The 27,596-nt window shown below is 39.4% G+C and overlaps 1 protein-coding gene across 2 annotated transcripts in view; it reads left to right on the forward strand.

Annotated features, from left to right (window-relative positions):
• LOC126175305 (threonylcarbamoyladenosine tRNA methylthiotransferase) overlaps window positions 1-27,596 on the forward strand; it is a 140,073-nt gene that overhangs the window by 45,093 nt on the left and 67,384 nt on the right. For both annotated transcript variants that reach the window (XM_049922006.1, XM_049922007.1), the window contains one exon: window positions 25,732-25,889. In XM_049922006.1, coding sequence (XP_049777963.1) covers window positions 25,732-25,889 — 158 coding nt within the window. The remainder of the gene's footprint in view (window positions 1-25,731; window positions 25,890-27,596) is intronic.

The raw sequence follows: 27,596 nt of genomic DNA on the forward strand, positions 1-27,596 counted from the left end.
AAGAACGGTCTAATGTCTGTATTTGTGTCTTTGTATTCTATATATGTCAGCTGAAATTTTTTCTTCTATGTCTAACATGTGTGTCACTTCGTGCTCTATTTGTGCTTGTTCTGGTGTCTGTCTTAAGATTTCGTTTTCCTCTGATAGTTTAATTGATGCGTGTTGTTTTTGGTTTGTTTGCTCTGGGATGTTTGAGTCCATTATTGCATTTTCTTCTTCTTCTTCTTCTTCTTCTTCTTCTTCTGACTGCACATTATTTTGTTCCAGTATTTGTTGTACTTGTTGTTTGATATTTTCTAATTCTGACTGGGGGTATCCTGTTATTTTTTATTATTACACGGATCTGATCAGCTAGTCGTTGTTCTGTTAAAAATTTTAATTCTGGGTATCTGGTAATAAATGTTGTGTATACGTGTGATCTGTATCCAGTTGTGTTGGTTCCTAAGTTTGTTGCTTGGTAATAACAGAACATGAGGTGTCGGTTAACTTCATGTGACCATCTCATCCTCTGTCTTTGTTTTCCTTCTAGAGTGGTTGCAGGAAGCATATCCTGCGAAACACCTCTATTTGGATTTAAATCATTTTCTGTGTGGCTAGCAGTGTCGTTACTATTGTGGACGGGCATAGGGTTCAAGCGTCGTCCCCGACCATGACAGTGCTTGTCCGAGGCTTCATTAGTTCTGTCCTGAACCAACTAATCACACTAAAAGGGGGGTTAACCCTATTAGTGGTTTGTTCTTTTCGTCGCCTTTTACGACTGGCAGAACATACCGGAGGCCTATTCTTTTCCCGAGCCTCCACGGGTTTTTTTTTTGTTATTATTATTATTATTATTATTATTATTATTATTTTGGGGGGGGGGGGATACCAATGTTACTCATGGTGCCATGGTATTGGGTGTGACTCCAAGTCACAGCTGGTAGTGATTGAGGCTATTATATTGGTGGACAAGGTGCAATTAAATACAGTCAGACATCTACAAAAGGTAACACATTAATAAGTTTACTTACACTATGTGCACTTAATAATTGTGTTATATATTATTTTGTATAGTGTAGGTTCTTTTGTGATGCACAAGTGATATACAGATCATATTAATGTTTTTAATTGTAACAAATATCTTGAAGCTTATAAATTTTGCGTAACACATTGAATATTAATAGCACTTAAGAGCTTAGCACTACTTCAATGTGTTGTTCCTCACTACTGTTTCCCACACTAATGTTTGTAAGTCTGTACCTGCACTTGACCTGGAGCTGAGCTCGGAATTGCAACTGCTTAAAAGGGTGAGCTGTCCAGTCAAACCTATTTGCAGTGAGCTCTTGTGATTTAAGTGTTCTCTGGTGGTGTGTATGCATGGCACCATCCAACAGAATACAGCAATAGGGTGGTAGTGAGCTCACCCAATGATGCACTGGTGGGAGGTTCAAAAGAGCTCTCTCTTGCATAGCTGTGAGTGGTACACCGGTTGCAATTGACAGAGATGCTGTTGATGTCATAAAGGGAACTCTCAGGGCATAGTGGTACATCATGGACATCATGCGTCCTCATGTGTTACTGCTCATGTAGCAGTATCTTGATGCCAATTTTCAGCAAGACAATGCTTGTCTACACGTGGCATGTGTCTTCATAAAATGTCTGTGTGGTGCTGAGGTACTCCCATGGCCAGCAAGGTCTCTCATATAATGTGCGGGACTAGCGCTCGTGTCAACTCTGTCCTGGTGCCAAAATTCAGCATATAAAGGTGAGCTACAACAGTTGTGGGTGAGATCACCTCAGGAAAGTATGCAATGACTTTATGACACCATTCCCAATTGCATCAGTGCATGCATCATATCAGAGAGAGTCCGCAGCTCGTGGTCTAGTGGCTAGCGTTGCTACCTCTTGGTCATGGTGTCCCGAGTTTGATTCCCAGGGGGTTGGGGATTTTCTCTGCCCGGAGACTGGGTGTTTGTGTTGTCCTCATTGTTTCATCATCATCATCATCATCATCATCATCATTCGTGAGAGTGGCTAGATTGGACTGTGAAAAAAATTGGACTGTGAAAAACTTGGGACTTTGTATGGGCGCTGATGCCCACGCAGTTGAATGCCCCACAAACCAAACATCATCATCAGGCCAAAGGGGGCACAGCATCATACTGAAAAGTGGTCTCATACTGCCAAGTTGCTTTTAAATTTGGCTTGATTTCATAATCACTAAAATAACATACCTACCTACTCATCTCTTCAAGTTTTTTTGTTTCCCTCTCCATTTCTAGATTTGATACAAATATTTAATTGCCAGAGTGGTATTCAGGTGTGTAGTCAGCGGCATTCATTGTGGTTGTCTATATCAAATGACATGTGTGTCAAGATTTAAATCTTGATCATGTGGATTTGTTGGTGCACATGGTATTGTGAGTAGGTTGTATGTTACAGCTGTCAAAAAACCAAGAAGTATTGCCATTGCAGTAAGTACTGGGAGATAGCTTGCACAGGATAGAGTAGCATGGAGAGCTGCATCAAACCAGTCTCAGGACTGAAGACCACAACAACAACATTGCTGTGTAGTATTTAGTGTCCAAATTCATTTCCTTTCACAATTCAATGGAGGAAAGCATTTCTTAGTGGTCCAAGTAGTTTTGAGACATTATGTGCTATGCACATTTGAAAAGCTACCTTGGTACCCATCAGTTACACAGTTGTCTCTAGCAAAGATTCACAAATATGTTACTGTGTGATGATTAGTGACTCATGTTAAATTCCACAACAATTTCATCAAGGATGATGAGCTTCTTGACATAGTTTCACTGATAAATCTGCGCATTCAGCATCTCAGTTTGCTTCCAACAATTGTCTTTCATTCCTCTGTCTGTCACTGACATTGTATATTAATATTTGAAACTTTCCACCATGCGGTACATTTACTCTTTATTTATGAAATTGTTTCCATCAGATACAAACACATACCTAATAAGCTGTAGCATACACTATTACATTGTGACAGCAGAGACATATTATAGAACTGATTCCACAAAACACTGGAATGACTGAACATATATGCTGAATGCCAGTGCTCAACTGCTGAACCCTGTTGACTGAGGTGGTTGTAGCAGTATCTAAATTGCAAATAACCCTCTCAGTGATATCACAGATTTGTTCAATAGGATTGACATCTCCAGGTATAGGTTAGAAAGCAAATACCATAATGTCTGTGTAGTGTTCATTGAGCCTCTCTAGACATAATACATGAATGACAGGATGATGCACTGTCACATTGAAAGTGCAATTTTCCAGTGTGGTGCTATAGGCAGGCAAAGATTTGCACATGAAATACCAAGTCTTTGTATCACTTGCCTTTGAATGCTAATTGTAGCCATACAAGGAGTCTCATTTCTTCCCACACAAACATTGCTCCAAGTTTTTTCCCCCATTTGAATGTCATGTGACAGTTTTGGTATGCCAATATGAATCCCTGTACCAAATGAAAATTTTTGTGTCTCCTCTATATCATAGCAAAAAGGTGGTTTTATATTTTATAACTGTTTTGAGCTTCTGAGTAAGTTGCTGTACTATGATTTATCTGTCCGCTGTTACAATCCATGGTAGCTATTTTCATCCATTTGTTGTCAATCAGTGTTAATATTGGTGGTGCAAGATTTATATGAACTGATGTACTCATATCAGATTTTGGATTAATGGTCCATGGGATTTATATTTGGAGTGCTCTGTGTGATGGTTCTGCACATGTGTTTAAATATGTGCTGCATAAACCTCTGTACTATGCGTGTAGGAAATTACATGGTATGCCAGCATCATTTGCCTCATTTATATGTCATATGTAATGATAATGATTGACTTGACTTGCAATATCTATCTGCTCTCAGAGGCTTAGAGAAATTATTTCTCTGCCATTTCAAGCCATCTCAATAACTGTTTGCAGAATCTTGCAAAGCTGCAGACTGTAGTTTGAGCATTAAGTACTCCTCGATTAGTTAGCGATCTTTTCACCTGTGATATAACTTTTTAATAAGAAGAAATATTGGTAAATTTCTGTATTTATCATTTTTAGGAGTTTTCAGAATGTGGACTAAAAGTATTTGTTTATTTTCAGTGTCCAGCTGCACTTTCAGAATTATTTAATAAGACTAATAGTAAACCAAACTGCGGATATGATTTTGACAGAACATAAAAGCCAATGTATCATGTGGCCCCAGCCATGATGACATACTTTCTCTGTTCAACTTCTGCTGCTGCAACTACCCTTGTAGGAGTTACAGTATAGCCTATTAGATGGTAAATCATCTCATTAAGGCCAGTTCTCAAATATCTGACACAATAATCCAAGTCTATTTAAGAGTAAATCTGCTTGTCTTAGGTCGAATTGCTGCAGACAACAGGTGAACAGAGTGTCATGGCTAATCAACGGCAGATACCTGTGTTCCATTTAGATCAACATAGTTTCCATATGACAGTGTTCCTCAACCATCTAGACATTTTTGTTTGAAAGTCAAAGTTCTTTCTAGTTTTATTAGACACTATCAAATGTAACACAAGATTCTCCAGAATAACATGTTCCAATGTTATACTCTTAGGCCGACGAAACATGCTCATGAAAATAGAAAACGTTTTTTAGGTAGTTTGTAGGGAGCGAGCATGTAGCTTTATGCACTTTATGTTGATATATGCAGAAATGATGAATGAAGCGCAGGCACAGGACATCGGCAAAGCACGATGACAATTGAGGATCTCCACCTGGAGTGAAGGGGGTCAGTTATGCTTTGGTGTCATAGCTTGGTGGTGTTTTGGGTGCCATAGAGAAAGGACCCTTGTCTACAATGTCAACATTAAAAAAAAAAAATTGAAATGTTTTAAGTATGATCTGTAACTTGACTCAATGTACTCTTGGAGGTGATCTCATAAGATTTGCTCCATATTGTTTCTGTTTTATCTTCTGTTTTCTCCAAGCTGGTTTGTTTCTTAAGTGAAGAGAACATATTCTGCTTTTTGTGGTGTTTGACTTTGTATGCTTATGGTCATGCTCATAGTATGTTGAGAGTTCTTCCAGGAATCAACTCATATTATTCTCTAATTTTTTAAATATATCATCAAGTGCAGCCAATATGCTACTGAGTGCAGGTCAGTTGCTTGGCTTCCAAATGAACTGATAGGTGTATATGTCACAGAGAAGGGGACAAAATCTGTATCTTGAGCTAGACCATGCTTCTGAATCCTCTAGTGGTGTGGTGATACAGTCTCCTGGGTTAGATGAATGAAGGTTGCGTATTTATGACTTTCAATTAATCTGTTGGAGCATGTTCGGAATTCTTGTAACCAGATCATAAGTTGCAGCCAAAATTTTAATGATGTTTAATTATATCCTCTTTAAATTCATTCATCAAGTTTGTTTGTAAAGAGAGGATAAACTGGAGAAAATTGCTCTCTTTTTTTTCCGTGTAAAATTGCTGGATATTGCTGATAAACCAAAAATTATTTATCTCAGCGACTTTTTGCTGCAAGTTATAAATTATCTCAGGTCTAATGACTACACTTTTGTAAAATTCAAAGTCTAATTACTACATTTTTGTAAAATTCAAACTTGATAGAAAATTTTCTGTTAATATGATAAGTTCAATTGAACACCCAGTAAATTTGACTTGCTGTCTTCATCCACAAATTTATAAATTCAGTAATACTTCAAGACTGGGTAGGCAACAAATAAATTTTTCACCTTTTCATGTTTTGTTACACTTAACGTATACATTTGACATATCACAGACATTAACAGTTTGACATGTGGTAGGATCTTCTTCAATTCACTGGCATTCACTGTGAAGTAGTGATGGTTGGCTTATTCTCTCTGACTGCAATGATGAAGATGCTGCTTGTGTTATATTGCAGCGCTTCTGTTCTTGTCATTCAGAATAAGAAAATAAACATTTTTGTACTAGCAATAATGATAAATAAAGTTGTTCAAATAAACATTAACTCATTTGCATTATAAGTCAGTAACTACACCATTATGTCTTCTCACTTGTCCACATGGGGCAATGAGAATACTGATGAGACAGTGGTTAAAATTTGTTTCACCACAGTGACTGCTCTTATTGTGGAGTGAAATGTGGGAGTGTTGTTTCTGCAGGATGTAGTCATCAAATTTCATCAAATATACCTTTCTAGTTTGAGACACTTTTTACTTAAGTTGTTAATGGTTGATGCTGTCATAAAAAGTGCCTATGAAAGCAGTGTCTGTCATTTATCCTTATTCATAGCACCCTCCATGTCTTATCTGAGATTAAGATCTAGTTCACAACATGACTATTTAGTCAGCCTCCAGCTTGTTGGGAAGTATGTACATACCAGTGAAGATGGAAGATGCAGTTGAATACCATTTTTTCAATAACTTTGAAGAAATGGCACAGCTGGGTGAGTGGTCATAAATGCCTTGCTTCGTTGGGCTCTTTGCCAGACATCAGTAAAGCAGTGTCATTAGGTATCACCACTACGTATAAATTTGGAAAGTGGTGACATATTGTTCATAAATTTCCAGATCCATTTTAATTTGTTTCATTCTTAAAGCCTCCAATCCGGCTGCCATACTATTCATAAGTGAAAATATGAGAAGGTGTGCTGAAAAGTAAAGCTTTTGACTTTTTTATGTCATAAGTCATAAAGCTTTTTAAATAAAACAAACAAATAAAGTATTTTTCCTGTGTATATATTTGCAGCTGTCTACCACTATAGGGCGTTGAATTGTAGTGTGTAACATACCAGTGTGTAATGTAACTTTGATGGTGTTTGAGAAACAGTGTGCTGTAACTGAGTTTCAAAGTTGAAGAGTTCTGCATGGAACTGCCAGACCACACATGAATGCTGTGACATCTGCAACAATCTAGTGCCTTGGGTTCTCTTTCCAAAATCTAAAGCACACTTTCGAGGACTTCACTTTGATAGCGATGAAGCCGTACAAGTAAAGGTAAGGTTGTGGCTCCATTAACAGAGTGACACATTCTACAGTGATGGTATCAACAAAGTGGACTCTCATTGGTAGAACTGAGATCGTCGTCAGGGTGAATATGTTGAGAAATAAATATGTAGGCATGAAGAATAAAGATGTAGAATGTGAATAAAGTTTGTTTTATTTAAAAAGCTACAAGAGTGTTCACATACAAAATTGGGATATAATATTTTTCAACCTGCTCTCATGCTGCATTGTAAGTAGCCATTTACAGTTAAAAGTTGAAATTAGCCACAAAAACAAGTTTTAGCTCAAAAACCATTGATTAACCAGGTTGGCTCACTACAGTGAGAACATAAATTGAATAGGATACTAAACTTAATAGATTATTTATTTAGCTATGTCAGTGGTGAAGCTATTCGAGTTATATATGAATAAATTAAAATTCCACATTTACTTTCTATGTGTAGTTGCCTTCATGAGCCATATAACAAAACTTTAAAAAAGCCTCTTCAGTTATGTCACACTTGGGCTCTACCATACAAAAATAATGGCACTTCTGCTTCAATCATGATATGGCTACCCTTGCTTTACTCCTCCCATCTAAAATGTGTTTCCATATTATCAGATTTACTTTGACGCCATCCACAGATAAGCTAAAGTTACAAAAGCACTGTATGCATCTATGCATTAGTGCACTGGTTGTTGTTTGATACACTTTTTACATAAGTTGTTTAGGTTGACACTGTCACAACCATTGTCCATGAGGGCAATGTCAATCATTTGTCCTTATTCACAGCAACCTCCATGTGTTGTGCGAGACTAAGGTCCTGCTCACAACATATATATCTGCAAGCTGTGGTGCATGCAGTGGGGTGTAGTATTTAACATGGTTGGCACATGCTGCGGATTGATAGTTCAAGCTGATCACCAATAATTATCTCTTATTTAATATTTATCATTTTTTGAAGTTTCTCAAAATTTCTAATATTTGTAGATTATGCAATATCATATGTTTGCATAAATAGCAGCACTATCCATCCCAGAGTTCAGTTCTGCTTGGACTCTATGTTGGTAGTTGTAGCAAAAGTGTTTTCTGTGGTACCTACGGCACCTTTGTTGACCGCACACAGCTACATGGGAGACAGTATTTTTTAACATTCCGCCAGCATGCCACCAGGCGAGCATCGCTCTTCCATCACTCGCTGTTCGCTGCGGGTGACGTCATACATACACACCATCAGAGGACACTAAAATGACATGGCGTGATTGGTTGGTTGCTCTTTTCAAACAGCTGCACACAGAGCTTTGCACATGATGCAGTGCATCTTTAGATCAAGATAAGTACAGAAGACTGCAGTGAGCACAATACATCATTGTAGCATGACATTACTATACCCTACTATGTTTGTCAATGACTTGAATAAGTGTCAGCATTCAAGATTATTTGTTACATTCAAGAACGTTACTTGCTGTGCGTATAATTCGGAACAACAGAACAATCTACAGCACATCAGAGTTACATGTAACTCAATTATTAAATATGAAGATAATAGAGGGAAACATTCCACGTGGGAAAAATATATCTAAAAACAAAGATGCTGTAACTTACCAAACGAAAGCGTTGGTATGTTGATAGAGACAAAACACAAATTTCAAGCTTTCGCAACCCACGGTTGCGAAAGCTTGAAATTTGTCTGTGTGTTTGTGTTCAATTATTAAATATACATACATACCGTAAATAACATCATTAATATGCTACCTTCCTGTACATATCACCTTAATTGCTAAATGTTGAATTTCAGTGATGACCCAGCTTTTACATTTGGTGGTTATGACATTGTTTCCAGAGAACAGGTACAATAGTTTATGGCAGCAGAACTGTCGGACCAAGCAAGCAATTGATAGCAGCCATGAATCTCAAACCCTTACAGCAGGAGGTAAAAGAGAATGTTGAAGAAGAGGTGTATTGATATGTAGCACAAATCTCTGCCACCAGTTGAACACACAGGTAATAACAGATTTAGCCAGTTCGGACTTGTGCGAAGCCATCGAACATTAACCCATCACCCAACCAATATAGGTACAACTGACTCCTTCACCAAGTATAACACCCTGTACAAGAATGTACATTTGGAGGACACATGACAACAAACCAGTATGTTTGTACTGTTGATGCCCTGGACACATTGTACACTACTGCAGAAAAAGAAGACAAGTGTTCAGTGACGATGTTGTCTCCAGATGTCAATCAGCACAAAAATTCTATGTATGCCATTCAACTGTGGGACGTGGGACAAAGTCCATCACCTTACCCTGGATGAGATCACTACCTAACGTGCCCTAGTTTTGTCCTGTCACCATACAGCGATACCATCTGCTCACTTAGCTGCCAAGTTCCAGGAGGTGACCATCTATGGGGGTGAGACCAACATGTGTGAAAATCCTCCATGGACAAAAGATACCAAGATGTCAAAAAATCTCATTGACAGCACTGTTGACAGCGAGCCTCTCTAGGTGCCAGTCGACTCGTCTACACCTACATAACTACTCTCCTCTGGGCAGAGAATTAATCAAACCATTTTCACACTGTTTCTGTACTGTTGCACTCTTAAAACAGTGTGCTGAAAAATTAACATGTAGATCTTTCCGTGCAAACTCTGATTTCTCTTATTTTATTGAGATGATCTGATGATCAGCGGCTAACTTTTCTGTAATGTCAAATGCTTCTTGTTTCCAGCTGAAGAAGACAATCCTCCTTGATAAGAATTGATTGTGCTGAAAGTCACAAATGGGAAATATGTCCAGCTGACATGAACCTGTAGTACCAGCTTAACTATAAATGACAGAACACAACCCTTCCAATTTGTTGTTTTAACAAAATACATTTTCAACATTATTCTTGTGTGGGACTTTTTGAAGATATCACAAGCAGTTGTACACTGTGACTGATCAGAGCTGCAGATTGACGAAGCTATTCCAATGAGCGCACATAACAAAGATTGCATTGTGTTGTCGCTTGCTGTTGAAGACATTGTATCTCTCCGTCATCAACGGGACAAGTCTCATTTGTCAATCTAGTTGCTATTGTGAAGCTTTTGTCAATTGCAAAAAAGCTGCTCAAACTTACAAAAGAAATCTACATGCAAGTGATGATCAAAAGTATTGTAGGCAGTCAAGGAGAACTTTGGATCACTGTTATGAACAACCACAACTCATCACTAAAGGTACATGCATAGGGACTGCCAAACCAGGCCAGAAAGGTCAGTTTACAAAGGGACTGCACCTACATGTCATAACCAATTTTGTCCAGATGTGTGGCATATGCTGAGCTCAGCCAGAAATGAAAGTGACAGAAGTGGGAGCTGCAGATAGTCAATCATTTGTGAAAAATTAGCGTTTTCGGCACATGGCATGAATCATTCACATCAGTGTAGTTTCCAGGGAGTGATTGGCACAGCAGAAAGAGTACAGAACAGTAATCAAAGGTCATAGGTTTGAGTCATAGGGCTTTTCAATATTACATATATCATAAATAAATTGAAATCCCCCCCCATGAACCATGGACCTTGCGATTGGTGGGGAGGCTTGCATGCCTCAATGACACAGCTAGCTGTACCGTAGGTGCAACCACAATGGAGGGGTATCTGTTGAGAGGCCAGACAAATGTGTGGTTCCTGAAGAGGGGCAGCAGCCTTTTCAGTAGTTGCAGGGGCAACAGTCTGGATGATTGACTGATCCGGCCTTGTAACACTAACCATAACGACCTTGCTGTGCTGGTACTGCGAACGGCTGAAACCAAGGGCAAACTACAGCCGTAATTTTTCCCAAGGGCCTGCAGCTTTACTGTATGATTAAATGATGATGGCGTCCTCTTGGGTAAAATATTCCGGAGGTAAAATAGTCCCCCATTCAGATCTCCGGGCGGGGACTACTCAGGACGACGACGTTATCAGGAGAAAGAAAACTGACGTTCTACGGATCGGAGCGTGGAATGTCAGATCCCTTAATCGGGCAGGTAGGTTAGAAAATTTAAAAAGGAAAATGGATAGGTTAAAGTTAGATATAGTGGGAATTAGTGAAGTTCGGTGGCAGGAGGAACGAGACTTTTGGTCATGTGACTACAGGATTATAAATACAAAATCAAATAGAGGTAATGCAGGAGTAGGTTTAATAATGAATAAAAAAAAATAGGTGTGTGGGTAAGCTGCTACAAACAGCATAATGAACGCATTATTGTGGCCAAGATAGACATGAAGCCCACGCCTACTACAGTAGTACAAGTTTATATGCCAACTAGCTCTGCAGATGATGAAGAAATTGATGAAATGTATAATGATATAAAAGAAATTATTCAGGTAGTGAAGGGAGACGAAAATTTAATAGGCATGGGTGACTGGAATTCGACAGTAGGAAAAGGAAGAGAAGGGAACCTAGTAGGTGAATATGGATTGGGGCTAAGAAATAAAAGAGGAAGCCGCCTGGTAGAATTTTGCACAGAGAATAACTTAATCATAGCCAGCACTTGGTTCAAGAATCATGAAAGAAGGTTGTATACATGGAAGAGGGCTGGAGACACTGAAGGGTTTCAGATAGATTATATAATGGTAAGACAGAGATTTAGAAACCAGGTTTTAAATTGTAAGACATTTCCAGGGGCAGATGTCGACTCAGACCACAATCTATTGGTTCTGAACTGTAGATTAAAACTGAAGAAACTGCAAAAAGGTGGGAATTTAAGGAGATGGGACCTGGATAAACTGACTAAACCAGAGGTTGTACAGAGTTTCAGGGAGAGCATAAGGGAACAATTGACCGGAATGGGGGAAAGAAATACAGTAGAAGACGAATGCTTTGAAGGGTGAAATAGTGAAGGCAGCAGAGGACCAAGAAGGTAAAAAGACGAGGGCTAGTAGAAATCCTTGGGTAACAGAAAAGATACTGAATTTAATTGATGAAAGGAGAAAATACAAAAATGCAGTAAGTGAAGCAGGCAAAAAGGAATACAAACGTTTCAAAAATGAGATCGACAGGAAGTGCAAAATGGCTAAGCAGGGATGGCTAGAGGACAAATGTAAGGATGTAGAGGCATATCTCATGAGGGGTAAGATAGATACTGCCTACACTAAAATTAAAGAGACCTTTGGAGAAAAGAGAACCACTTGCATGAATATCAAGAGCTCAGATGGAAACCCAGTTCCAAGCAAAGAAGGGAAAGCAGAAAGGTGGAAGGAGTATATAGAGGGTCTATACATGGGTGATGTTCTTGGGGACAATATCATGGAAATGGAAGAGGAGGTAGATGAAGATGAAATGGGAGATATGATACAGCGTGAAGAGTTTGACAGAGCACTGAAAGACCTAAGTTGAAACACCGGAAGTAGACAACATTCCATTAGAACTACTGACAGCCTTGGGAGAGCCAGTCCTTACAAAACTCTACCATCTGGTGAGCAAGATGTATGAGACAGGCGAAATTCTCTCGGACTTCAAGAAGAATATAATAATTCCAATCCCAAAGAAAGCAGGTGTTGACAGATGTGAAAATTACCGAACTATTAGTTTAATAAGACACAGCTGCAAAATACTAACACGAATTCTTTACAGACGAATGGAAAAACTGGTAGAAGCCGACCTTGGGAAAGATCAGTTTGGATTCCGTAGAAATGTTGGCACGCGTGAGGCAGTACTGACACTATGACTTATCATAGAAGAAAGATTAAGGAAAGGCAAACCTACGTTTCTAGCATTTGTAGACTTAGAGAAAGCGTTTGACAATGTTGACTGGTATACTCACTTTCAAATTCTGAAGGTGGCAGGGTTAAAATACAGGGAGCGAAAGGCTATTTACAATTTGTACAGAAACCAGATGGCAGTTATAAGAGTTGAGGGGCACGAAAGGGAAGCAGTGGTTGGGAAGGGAGTGAGACAGGGTTGTAGCCTCTCCCCGATGCTATTCAATCTGTATATTGAGCAAGCAGTAAAGGAAACAAAAGAAAAGTTCGGAGTAGGTATTAAAATCCATGGAGAAGAAATAAAAACTTTGAGGTTCGCCGATGACATTGTAATTCTGTCAGAAACAGCAAAGGACTTGGAAGAGCAGTTGAACAGAATGGACAGTGTCTTGAAAGGAGGGTATAAGGTGAACATCAACAAAAGCAAAACAAGGATAATGGAATGTAGTCAAATTAAGTCGGGTGATGCTGAGGGAATTAGATTAGGAAATGAGACACTTAAAGTAGTAAAGGAGTTTTGCTATTTGGGGAGCAAAATAACTGATGACAGTCGAAGTAGAGAGGATATAAAATGTAGACTGGCAATGGCAAGGAAAGCAATTCTGAAGAAGAGAAATTTGTTAACATCGAGTACTGATTTAAGTGTTAGGAAGTCATTTCTGAAAGTATTTGTATGGAGTGTAGCCATGTATGGAAGTGAAACATGGACGATAAATAGTTTGGACAAGAAGAGAATAGAAGCTTTCGAAATGTGGTGCTACAGAAGAATGCTGAAGATTAGATGGGTAGATCACATAACTAATGAGGAGGTATTGAATGGAATTGGGGAGAAGAGCAATTTGTGGCACAACTTGACTAGAAGAAGGGATCGGTTGGTAGGACATGTTCTGAGGCATCAAGGGATCACAAATTTGGCATTGGAGGGCAGTGTGGAGGGTAAAAATCGTAGAGTGAGACCAAGACATGAGTACACTAAACAGATTCAGAAGGATGTAGGCTGCAGTAGGTACTGGGAGATGAAGAAGCTTGCACGGGATAGAGTAGCATGGAGAGCTGCATCAAACCAGTCTCAGGACTCAAGAACAACAACAACAAATTGAAATAATGCTCAATTTATTATATTTACTAATATTTGCATAAAAGTCATGAAAAGGAAAGGCAAAGGAAAAGGAAAATTCTGGATTGCAAATAAATTTCCAGGAAAGTATTATACTTGCAACATCCATGAGGACTCTGCAAATAACTTTCCTGGAAATGTTTGCAGTTAAAGCAACCAAACAAACAGATTAGTCAACAATTCTCATTCATTGACGCCAGTTGAAATACTCTTGTTAATGCCACCCATAATATGATACTTACTTTCGTGTGTTGCCTTTATAGATTGCCAGTACCAGTCGACTTAAAACCAGACCATGGACCATCAAGGGGCAAAAGTAATTCTCGTGAAACAGTAGGATATGAACTAAGTATCCCACTCACATACAATGCAATATGCTGTAGCATTTTCTGGAAAATAATTGCCAGAAGTCTACATGCACCTACTACAGAGTACTGTCTCTTTTGGGCTGAGAATTTAAGAAACAGTGGATGAGTATGTGAAAAAATTTACCAAGGTCGTCATTACTTCATTAACCATGTGATAAAGCGGAGAACAAATTTCTTCTTTTAAGTGACTCGTGCAGAGGAGAAACAATTCTAGAGTTGTACAACGAGATTTGTCAAGATGGAGGAGGATTGCCATTGTGCGGTATTAAAGTGACCCCCACCCCCCAACAAGACTCTGCAATGAGAGAGAATCTTTTATAAATGAAACCAAGTTTGTCTTCCTATAGAAACTTTAAAACAACCATATAATTGTGAAAATGTGTCATTTATAAAGTGTACAAGAGCTCTGTTTCTACAGTCAGTGTCACGCCAGCGCGTGTAAAACATCAACTGTAAAATAATAAACGTAATTTTATATACAAAATTCTTGTTTATGCCTCACTGTCCCTTCCTAGAAATTTATTTGATTTCCAAATTTACCTTTGCCTTTCCTTTTCATGCATTTTATGAAAATATTAATAAATTCAATGCATTGAGCATTTTTTCGTTTTATTTGCATTGTAAGGAATATAAAAACTGAAAATAAAAAAAAAATCCAAATTAGTACTTGACCCCAGGACCCTAGGATTACTATTCTGTACTCTTTCCTCTTCACCAACTGCTGCTTGGATGGTTTGAAATCCAGAGTGGAGTAAATATGGACCAAACAGCCCTTGTAAGACGCTGTATCAACACTGGGGATCATCCACCAATTAGCCAGCACTGATATATGGTGTCACCGGCTGAACGGGGATGATCCAGAAGCAAGTGCAGATGATGCTGCTAGATGACATCATTAAACCTTCAGAGTCCTTGGTCCTTTGCTGTGGTCCTTGTGATGAAGAATGATGGCACATGGCATTTTTGCATTGACAAATGAACAAAATCGTGAAAAAAATGTCTACCCATTGCTGCACATTGATGACAACCTAGACTGCCCGTTATGAACATGATGTGAAGTTTTGTGCTTGAAGACTCAATATACTTCAGAATTCAACTTTTATTCACACCTCTTGGCCTCAGCCCAACCAACCACCATGGCCACTTGCCTCTGACTGCCTCACTCTCAAGATATTTTCTTGGTGTTCCCCTGCCATTGGCAAGTACTTTTAACTTCCTGATCTTTGTGTACACCAACAATGTTGCAGTGATAAGCTGCTGGTATCGGTATTTGTCCCATGGTATCAATAATAATACCCTTACAAATGTGTCCAACAAACAGTGCTTTTCCTGTCTTTATTAATCCTTGTTATTGTTACACAATTATGGCCTTTATCAATTAAGAGCCGGTTTTGAGTTTCATATTGTCTTGAAGTGTCTTTCTAAAGTATACCAATATTCTGGGCTGGCTGGTTACACATCTGCACGGTTGCAGATTTTTAACATAAGTAGTTATTACACCTAAATGTACATAATATTACAGATTATATATTTATAATTGTGATGTAATAATACTCTCTATCATTGTTACTTTTTGGGAGCAACTATACGCTGTGTTAAAGTCCGCCTTAGACCGCAGCCAAAGTGGTATGTGACAGTATGAAAGATCTTTCTGGTAGCATCTACGAATGAGTTTATTGCATATTCATACAGATTAGAGAATCCCATGACCAGTAGTGCTATTTGTCTCTGGATGTTTTCTATTTCATCCATTACTCAGGCGCTGTTATGACCTGAAACTGGCTAAAAATTTGAGTGTGATCATGTGCTTTGAAATCTCCCATTTGGTATCTTTTGCATAATGGTCACTGACACAAGAATTCAGTTACTCATCTGCCTGAGGTACTGTGACCGTTTGCTCTTAAAGTACACTCCTGGAAATGGAAAAAAGAACACATTGACACCGGTGTGTCAGACCCACCATACTTGCTCCGGACACTGCGAGAGGGCTGTACAAGCAATGATCACACGCACGGCACAGCGGACACACCAGGAACCGCGGTGTTGGCCGTCGAATGGCGCTAGCTGCGCAGCATTGTGCACCGCCGCCGTCAGTGTCAGCCAGTTTGCCGTCGCATACGGAGCTCCATCGCAGTCTTTAACACTGGTAACATGCCGCGACAGCGTGGACGTGAACCGTATGTGCAGTTGACGGACTTTGAGCGAGGGCGTATAGTGGGCATGCGGGAGGCCGGGTGGACGTACCGCCGAATTGCTCAACACGTGGGGCGTGAGGTCTCCACAGTACATCGATGTTGTCGCCAGTGGTCGGCGGAAGGTGCACGTGCACGTGCCCGTCGACCTGGGACCGGACCGCAGCGACGCACGGATGCACGCCAAGACCGTAGGATCCTACACAGTGCCGTAGGGGACCGCACCGCCTCTTCCCAGCAAATTAGGGACACTGTTGCTCATGGGGTATCGGCGAGGACCATTCGCAACCGTCTCCATGAAGCTGGGCTACGGTCCCGCACACCGTTAGGCCGTCTTCCGCTCACGCCCCAACATCGTGCAGCCCGCCTCCAGTGGTGTCGCGACAGGCGTGAATGGAGGGACGAATGGAGACGTGTCGTCTTCAGCGATGAGAGTCCCTTCTGCCTTGGTGCCAATGATGGTCGTATGCTTGTTTGGCGCCGTGCAGGTGAGCGCCACAATCAGGACTGCATACGACCGAGGCACACAGGGCCAACACCCGGCATCATGGTGTGGGGAGCGATCTCCTACACTGGCCGTACACCACTGGTGATCGTCGAGGGGACACTGAATAGTGCACGGTACATCCAAACCGTCATCGAACCCATCGCTCTACCATTCCTAGACCGGCAAGGGAACTTGCTGTTCCAACAGGACAATGCACGTGCGCATGTATCCCGTGCCACCCAACGTGCTCTAGAAGGTGTAAGTCAACTACCCTGGCCAGCAAGATCTCCGGATCTGTCCCCCATTGAGCATGTTTGGGACTGGATGAAGCGTCGTCTCACGCGGTCTGCACGTCCAGCACGAACGCTGGTCCAACTGAGGCGCCATGTGGAAATGGCATGGCAAGCCGTTCCACAGGACTACATCCAGCATCTCTACGATCGTCTCCATGGGAGAACAGCAGCGTGCATTGCTGCGAAAGGTGGATATACACTGTACTAGTGCCGACATTGTGCATGCTCTGTTGCCTGTGTCTATGTGCCTGTGGTTCTGTCAGTGTGATCATGTGATGTATCTGAGCCCAGGAATGTGTCAATAAAGTTTCCCCTTCCTGGGACAATGAATTCACGGTGTTCTTATTTCAATTTCCAGGAGTGTAAATACAGTAATTATCTTGCCACCATAGAAGAGTAACACTCCAGCTGTGTAAGTTGATTTATGACATTACCTCTCTCCTAGGAGGTACTGCTGTTTCTCAAATAACTTCTTTCTTCTACCGGTGTTGAACCTGGTAGAAGAAATATTGTGACTGAGTTTTGTCAACATTCTCTCTTTCCTCCTCTTAATAAACATAGAGGTTTAAGTGGTTTAATGCAATAATGTCCACACCAACATATTGTAAGCATCACGGGTTTATTTCACAAATATGGCAGAAAGACGTGACCACACCTCTGTGTCCACTCAGTTCCATGACTTCCAGGAGAAGACAGATTAGGTCTGATTTTCTTTCTTTTTTAGACAAGTGAAAATTAGACAGCAGGAGGGATAGAATTGCTCAATTGAGTGCCTAAATGAAAACAATGAATACCTTATGTGAAAAAATATTATGAAAATGATACCTAAAAACACAAAATGGAAAGAGTTAGGTTGCAGCCAGGAGATGTGTGCTGTATTTGCATGCTAAAGCAGTTTTGGTTGGGGAAAGTTCAGTTGATATTGAGGCTCTTATTTAGAAAGAACTCCATTACTGAAATGACAATAAGGAAACTTTTAGAAACAAAATTTAGGGTAGGGGAATAAATGGTTGATTGTAACATGAAATTCCATAGCACTGTTCAATAAGAGCTTCTGGGGAGCACAGGCATTAAACGGTATCTCTTTCATTCACATGTCTGAGATTCAGTTTCATGTTATGTTTGCCCAAAAGTAATATATTATCTCTGTCCAGCACATACTTAAATATCTCAAGCCATTTTGAAAGTTGTGTATCATCATTGGTGAGGAGATGCCCTTGTATGCTCTTTACAAGTTGACTGTGTGTGACTTTCTTTTTGATGAGGGTCCGTATGACATTGTAGAGCTGCTTTCGGTTACCAGCACCTGCTGCCATCTCAACCAGTTCTGAGGCCCACTTCCTGCAATCACCATTAACGCTTTCACCTCTTGTGTCTTTAGCTTTGTATTCCTTGTGAGATTCAATCTTTTGGAGCTGTGTCTTGTTACTGTTCATCTTTCAGTGTCCATCAATGTCCACTTCTTCATCCTACAAAGGCCCTCAAACAGGTTTTTCAGTCCTAGTTTGAATTCTTTGCTACTTTCATTTTTCAGCTTTCCAACATCAGATCTCTTCCTTTGAGTGAGGAAGCATTTCCTTGTAGTGGCTATCTTGATGTGAACATGTGGAATGGTAAGATCATGGTCACTGTATACGTCTGTTCCCCTTCAGTTTCTCACCATATGTGATGGATTTTCTCCACTTTCTGCTAGATTGGTGTCCTTTTTCATTTTGGAAACTCAGGACCATAGAATATTGCAAGACAAATTGGAACGAAACTCCAAAGCTGGGAACTATATTAAGTGTATTGCAATTCATACTACAAACTTCTGATTAATCAAACAGTGGAAAATTCAGGATGGAACATAACAATACGAGAGAAGGAAAGTTGCTACTCACCATACAGCAGAGAAGCTGAGCCGTGATAGGCACAATAAAAAGATTCACGCAGTCATAACTTTCGGCCATTAAGGCCTTCGTCAGCAGTAGACACACATACACACACTCCCTCATGCATGCGCAACGTGCATACATATCTACATCTACATTTATACTCCGCAAGCCACCCAACGGTGTGTGGCGGAGGGCCCGTTACATGCCACTGTCGTTACCTCCCTTTTCTGTTCCAGTTGCTTATGGTTCGCAGGAAGAACGACTGTCTGAAAGCCTCCGTGGGTGCTCGAATCTCTCTAATTTTACATTCGTGATCTCTTCAGGAGGTATAAGTAGGGGGAAGCAATATATTTGATACCTCATCCAGAAACATACCCTCTCGAAACCTGGCGAGCAAGCTACACCGTGATGCAGAGCGCCTCTCTTGCAGAGTCTGCCACTTGAGTTTGCTAAACATCTCCATAACGCTGTCACGGTTACCAAATAACCCTGTGATGAAACGCGCCGCTCTTCTTTGGATCTTCTCTATCTCCTCCATTAACCCGATCTGGTATGGATCCCACACTGATGAGCAATACTCAAGTATAGGTCGAACGAGTGTTTTGTTAGCCACCTCCTTTGTTGATGGATTACATTTTCTAAGGACTCTCCCAATGAATCTCAACCTGGTACCCGCCTTACCAACAATTAATTTTATATGATCATTCCACTTCAAATCGTTCCGCACGCATACTCCCAGATATTTTACAGAAGTAACTGCTACCAGTGTTTGTTCCGCTATCATATAATCATACAATAAAGGATCCTTCTTTCTATGTATTCGCAATACATTACATTTGTCTATGTTAAGGGTCAGTTGCCACTCCCTGCACCAAGTGCCTATCTGCTGCAGATCTTCCTGCATTTCGCTACAATTTTCTAATGCTGCAACTTCTCTGTATACTACAGCATCTACTAGGTCATTTATATATATATTGTGAAAAGCAATGGTCCCGTAACACTCGCCTGTGGCACGCCAGAGGTTACTTTAACGTCTGTAGATGTCTCTCCATTGATAACAACATGCTGTGTTCTGTTTGCTAAAAACTCTTCAATTCCGTAGGCTCTTACTTTGTTTATCAGGCGACAGTGCGGAACTGTATCGAACGCCTTCCGGAAGTCAAGGAAAATAGCATCTACCTGGGAACCTGTATCTAATATTTTCTGGGTCTCATGAAAAAATAAAGCGAGTTGGGTCTCACACGATCGCTGTTTCCGGAATCCATGTTGATTCCTACAGAGTAGATTCTGGGTTTCCAAAAACAACATGATACTCGAGCAAAAAACATGTTCTAAAATTCTACAACAGATCGACGTCAGAGATATAGGTCTATAGTTTTGCGCATCTGCTCGACGTCCCTTCTTGAAGACTGGGACTACCTGCGCTCTTTTCCAATCATTTGGAATCTTCCGTTCCTCTAGAGACTTGCGGTACACGGCTGTTAGAAGGGGGGCAAGTTCTTTTGCGTACTCTGTGTAGAATCGAATTGGTATCCCGTCAGGTCCAGTGGACTTTCCTCTGTTGAGTGATTCCAGTTGCTTTTCTATTCCTTGGACACTTATTTCGATGTCAGCCATTTTTTTGTTTGTGCGAGGATTTAGAGAAGGAACTGCAGTGCGGTCTTCCTCTGTGAAACAGATTTGGAAAAAGGTGTTTAGTATTTCAGCTTTACGTGTGTCATCCTCTGTTCCAATGCCATCATCATCCCGGAGTGTCTGGATATGCTGTTTCGAGCCACTTACTGATTTAACGTAAGACCAGAACTTCCTAGGATTTTCTGTCAAGTCGGTACATAGAATTTTACTTTCGAATTCACTGAACGCTTCACGCATAGCCCTCCTTATGCTAACTTTGACATCTTTTAGCTTCTGTTTGTCTGAGAGGTTTTGGTTGCGTTTAAACTTGGAGTGAAGCTCTGTTTGCTTTCGCAGTAGCTTCCTAACTTTGTTGTTGAACCACGGTGGGTTTTTCCCATCCCTCACAGTTTTACTCGGCACGTACCTGTCTAAAACGCATTTTACGATTGCCTTGAAGTTTTTCCATAAGCACTCAACATTGTCAGTGTCGGAACAGAAATTTTCATTTTTCAGCTTTCCAACATCAAATCTCTTCCTTTGACTGAGGAAGCATTTTCTTGTAGTGGCTATCTTGATGTGAACATGTGGAATGGTGAGATCATGGTCACTGATTACTGCAGTCTCAGAGAGCTGAAATTACACTGTGGTCAGCAACACCAGTGCATGATGGGAGTGGCGACTGGGTGGGGGTAAGGAGGAGGCTGGGGGGGGGGGGGGGGATAGCATGGTTGGAGTGGCGGACAGTGAAGTGTAGCAGTTTAGATGGAGGGTAGGAGAGAAGGTACGGTGGGGGGGAGGGGGCAAGTAGCAGAAAGGAGAGAAATAAAAATAAAAGAAATTTGGGTGTGGCGGTGAAATGACGGCTGTGTAGTGCTGGATTGGGAACAGGGAGGGGGCTGGATGGGTGAGGACAGTGACTAATGAAGGTTGAGGCCAGGAGGGTTACGGGCCCTTAAGCCAAGTGTTAGCGATGATTAACTTATGCTCTTTACATAGCTCTACCAGGCGGCTTCTTCTTTCAATCCTTTCCCCCCAGTCCATATCCACATAGTGTTTCTCTTTCCATTTCCTACTATTTAATTCCAGTCCCCCATCACCATTAAATTTTTGTACCCCTTAACTATCTGAATAATTTCTTTTATCTGCTCATACATTTCTTCAATCTCTTCATTTTCTTCAGAGCTAGTTGGCATATAACCTTGTACTACTGTGGTGGGTGTGGGCTTCATGTCTATCTTGGCTACAACAACAAACAAGCAAACTCCAGGTACAAAAATGCATTCACTATGCTGTTCATAATAGTTTACTGACATTCCCATTTTCTTATTTATTATTAAACCTACTACTGCATTGCCCCTATTTGATTTTGTATTTATAACCTTGTATTCACCTGACCAGAAGTCCTGTTACTCCTACCATCGAACTCCACTAATTCCCACTACATCCAACCATAACCAATCCATTCCCTTTTTAAAATTTTCTAACCTACTTGCCCAATTAAGGCATCTAACATTCCACACTCCAATCCGTAGAATGACACTTTTGTTTTTCTTGATGGTAACATCCTCTGAATAGTCTCTGCCTGAAGAGCTTATAAAAATGTGAAATTTCGTTAGTGATTCATAATTTGGCTTAGAAAAAATTTTAAGTATAAGGAAACAACAGTCATTATACCTGGATATATACTCTGTAAACCACTGTAAAGTGCATGACAGAGGATAATTCCCATTTTACACCTTATCACAAATTTTCGCCTTACCATTTCACCTATGTAATGTGAGAAGAATAATAACTCAATTGCCTCTGTGTACGCCATAATAAGTCTAACCTTGTTGTTGTTTTTCCTACAGGATTTATACGTAATAAGGCGTTATAGTATATTTTTAGATTTCTAACTTAATGCTGGATCTTGAAACTATTTGAGTAGGCTTTTACAGGGTAATTTGAATCCCATCTACAAACATCTGCTAGTTCATGTTTTTCAGTATCTTTGTGACACACTCCCATGAATCAAACAATCCTGAAGTTCAGGCTTCGCAAATCCTAGAATGAGCATACTGCAAGAAATGTTCTTTACAGATCAATTACATTTTCCTATAGAATGACTTTCCTAGTACCCAACCAAAAATCTGAAATCTTTCATCTGGTTTATTTATAGCTAAGCATATGCAATCATTTCAAATTTTTATCCCTATATGTTGTTAGATACAGAAATTTGTATGAGTTGACTGATTCAGACTATAATTTTTTGATCTTGTAGTCATAGCATACAATGTTTTTGTATTTTGTGAAGTGCACAAATTTACATTTCTGTACATTTAAAATAAATTGCCAGTTTTAAATCTTATCTCGATGTGATGATATTTGTGCTATTCTTTTCATAACTGCATCCTCTGCAATCATTAATATACTGTACAATATAAGGATCCCAACACACTTCCCTGTAACACACCTGCAGTTACTTTTACTGCTGTCAGTGATCTCCATCCGAGGTAACTGCTGTGCCTTGCCCCCCCCCCCCCCCCCCCCCCCCCCAAGGGATTTTCAGTCCAGTCACAAATCTTGATTGATATACCATATGACCGTACTTTAAACAAAAGTGTATGTGTGTCCAATGCCTTTTGAAAGTCAAGAAACACTATATCTCACTGTCTCAATCCATTGCTTTCAAGATGTCATTTGAGAGAAATGCAAGCCAGATTTCATATGACTAACGTTTTCAGAATCCATACTGGTTGTCATGGAGCAGGTCATTCCATTCAAGATACCTCAGTACATTTGAGATCAGAATATGTTCTAAGATTACAAAAAATGGCTGTTGTATATATTGGATGGTAGTGTTGCAGATCACTTCTTCTATCCGTATTGTAAACAGGTTTGTGAACTGCACTTCCTTTCAACCACTGGGCACAGGTTTTTGTTCGAAGGATCTAAGGTATATTATGGCCAAAAGAGGGGCTAATTAAGCTGCAAATTCTTTATAGAATATGACAGACTTTCCTGCAAGCCCTGGAGTTTTGTCAGTTTTGGTGTAACGGGCAGTTGAAGATGGAGTTCAGTATTTCTTCTTTTGCTTTGCTATTCTCACTTTCAGTTCATGTCTCATAAATGTGTGTCTGGAAGCCAATGCTGGTGCTGTTGGCAGTGTTTACTTATGACCAGAATTCCTTTGAGCTTTGCGAGAGGTGAGCAGATTCTGTTGTGGCAGTTGTTACAGGCCTCACATATTGTTGTGCTGAGGGGTATATGCATTTTGTTTGGTTTTTACCTATAACTGTACACTTTCTTATACACCTATTGTTCAGTAGTTACTGTTTCCTTAGAAGTTTCTTTGCAGAGACAGCACACAATTTAATGCTGTAGTCGCACTATTTAACTGTTACTAAGAATGGCAGTAAGACGGTGCACCAGAGTCAATTAACGGAAACTCTTACAGGACTTAATATTACTGAGACAGGTAAAGTGCATATTAAATCTGTAGTGGGACCAGGAAGCTCAGTAAAACATTAATGATTAACTATCCAACATTCTCTGAATCCACAGAGGTGTTCAAGGCTACATTGTATTGTCCCAAGTGTCCAATTTTTTTCCCTAAGAAAATATTGCAGAAAGCAGTGATAAACATTGGAGCTAGAGTGAAAAATCAATAGTTTATGTGCTGTTGACATAGTACTTATGGTTAACAATAAACAGGATCTTTAAACACTTATAGTGTTGCTCAATTCAGCAACAAATTTATTGTTATTATTATTATTATTAAGCCATAAATGTTCTTAGGCGTAGAGTGGGCAGTATGAGCCACTGTGCTAAGTCATCAGAAGTAATTGTCCACTGTCTTTTTGTTTCCATATCACTTGGAATATTGTTAAACTATATTTTACATAGGCATCCAAGAGGTCGCATTGTTATCATCATCATCATCATCATCATCATCATCATCATCATCATCACTACTACTACTACTACTACTATTACCACTTTCGTAGCTGAATGGTTAGTGTCGCTGTCTTTAGAGCAGAAAGACTTGCGCTTGATTTATGGTACATCCTCACATCTTTACTGACATTAGGGACTGGTGGTATACCTGTCATGTGTCCCACGATAGTAGATTGCTTGTACTGCATTGTAGGCAGCATTCAGCTAGTTGAAACAAGTCTAAGACCTAATCTGTGAGTGGTGGTTGTTATGTTTTATTATTATTATTATTAGTATTGAAATTCATGTACAGATAAACTAACAGCGGCCTTGAATTTGTTGATTATTTTCCCTCATCAGATATTCCTTGCCCTGGTGCCAAGTAGTGCATTTTAGGTTTAAAGCACTCCTCACTGCCAAAGCCAGTACAAACTAAAGTGAAAAACTCAACATATACCACAGCTGCACTAAGTAGGAGTAGATGAAGGTTTTGTGTGTGTGTGTGTGTGTGTGTGTGTGTGTGTGTGTGTGTGTGTGTGTGTGTGTGTGTGTGTTATTTTCAAGACTTTACTATCTTGTCCAAGTTCAGCTGATAAATTTAGATAAAAGAAGTAGTTAAACAGCATTCATTCATTCAGTCTCAACTGTACTTATCGTGAAAATTAATGCTGTCAAGCAGATACACATTTTGAAAGAAAACAGTACAATGCATTCCTTGATCTACAAAATATGTGTGTAGTTGAAAGGGGGAACAACAAGGAGCATGTTTAGAAACAGCTTACATAAAGTGCAAACAGTATTTCAGAGATGAACCAAGTATGCACAGTGGTACCCAAAGATGGCAGTTTTGTGTTAACAAGTCATTATTGTCTGGTAGTACACCCAAGAACAGTTATGGTTGTTAAGAATAGAGTTGCATAACATTCTCAGCTACTTGAAGTTGGTTAATGAGGAGTGTGATAAGGATAATGAGAATTTATGTTACAGTGTAACAAACATTTGTAGTCCATCTTGAAGGAAGTAAGCACCACCTGTAAACTTTGATAGAGGGATGGTTACTGCGTTGTACTGTCATCATTGTGTCGAATGTCGAAACTGAATTGACTACTACTGAGTAACTTTGACAACTGTGATGTTATTGTGACTTAAATTATTACTTTATTTATGTGTTTATATTTTCCTTTATGTTTCAGGAATGAAATAGAAGCAGGTCAGAAACTAGGAAAACATATTGTAGTTGCTGGCTGTGTTCCACAGGGTGCTCCAAAGTCTGATTTTCTATCTGGATTAAGTGTAATTGGTGTGCAACAAATTGATCGTGTTGTAGAAGTAGTTGAAGAAACATTAAAAGGTATTGTAGTATACTTCATGGGTACTTGTTCATTACAGTATTTCATGTAGCTTTAAGTTCTTAAAAATTATGATAAAATTTGAAGACAATGTGGTAGGATGAGCTTAATCATTGCACTGGAAAGTTGTGGGTGGACCTGTAGAATCTATTAGAACTTGGCATCAAATTTTAAGACTTTAATCACCATTACTTCTTGTTTTAGAGGTAATAAGTGGAGAGAAAGAAATAAATCAGCCAGGAGTAGTAATAAAATAGAAAGTTTCCTGCAATCAGTGGAGATGCAAGAGGTCCAAGAAATAATGGTGAAATGCGGATGATGATGATCATTATGCTGATATTACAAAAGTTTCTTGTTCTACGAAGTTTCAAAGTTTTCTTTGTTACATTTATTTACGTAAATCTATGAATACCAGAATGGCTGCATCAGCAGTCCCATTGTTATTTTATCCTTAAACCATTTCTTGCTGGGGTAGAGTTGCCACATTTAAAGTCTTAGAATGTAGTGGTGTGCCTTGTTCAAATGCGTGGATCCATACATGAATTTACTCACTTGTGCTAAATTGAACTATTCCCTTACAACTGCTAAATTTTGTTGAATCTTCTGATTTCTATTACAAGATGTTTGACTAATTTTTATTCTACCGTACACATTTAGTAATGCTTAGCCAACAAAGTGGATCATTCCATACCAAGCGAGCCAGGAAAAAAAAGAAAAAGAAAAGGTTGATCAGGCATTTCAGAAAAATTTGATATTTGCTGGATGAATTCCCTCATTTTTGGTGGACTCAAAAATAATTTTTTAAAAATTTTATTGGTTATCATTTGGAAACAATGGCCATTTTTGTTTCAGGCTGCAAGCATCCTTTCGCCTGTATTAGAATCTGCGGTTTTTTAATTATTCAGTATTGGGTTGCCCCAGACCTTTCCAATAAGGAGCATTTAGTTCAGCACACACTGGACTATATATTAAAATCATGATCACCTAGCTGAATTTAATACTTAATATATTTTTAAAGGCTCAATGTTTTTGGTCCCAAATAAAAAAAAAACTTTTTATACAGTATTTTTCCAAAGAAGGAGTAATTTCTCAGCCATAATATTTTTTGTGCTACTTCACTACATGGATAACTACTTTAGAGTATCAATGGTGAGGTGTTAATACTTAAAAAATACACTATTTAAAAAAAAAATTTTTTAATTTTTTTAATTCTTTGGCATGCAATATCTTTGTTAGGGGACCAGATAAAAATCTGAAAAATATGCACTTTATGATATTAAACTTCAATATAAATTTCAGAGTTGAGATTCAATGAGAAGTTATGAAAAAAAATTACAGGTATGAGTAAAAAATACATTTCTTAATATCTGCAATATCTGGACTAATGGGGTAATGTATAACAATTACATAATTTAAATACATGGAAAAACATAGAAAATTTGAGTAATGAATCATTATTTGTTGAACGATCCTCTGCAGGAAGTTTCATTAGGCTAGTAGACAGCATCTGCAAGTCTGGACACGCTCACAGATATGCCTGTACAAGTCAGTGTGTTGTCTTCCCCCTTCCACCAACATCTGTTCACTCATACTCAGTTAACAATGAGCTCTTGAAGTGTGCAGTTGAACAATGGAGTCTTTGTTCTGTTGTTGTTCTTATTAATGAAGCTTGACATTAAATGTGTATATGAAGTGTTTCCTAAAGACAT

This window comes from Schistocerca cancellata, chromosome 3 (genome assembly GCF_023864275.1).
Source record: "Schistocerca cancellata isolate TAMUIC-IGC-003103 chromosome 3, iqSchCanc2.1, whole genome shotgun sequence".
NCBI lineage: Eukaryota > Metazoa > Arthropoda > Insecta > Orthoptera > Acrididae > Schistocerca > Schistocerca cancellata.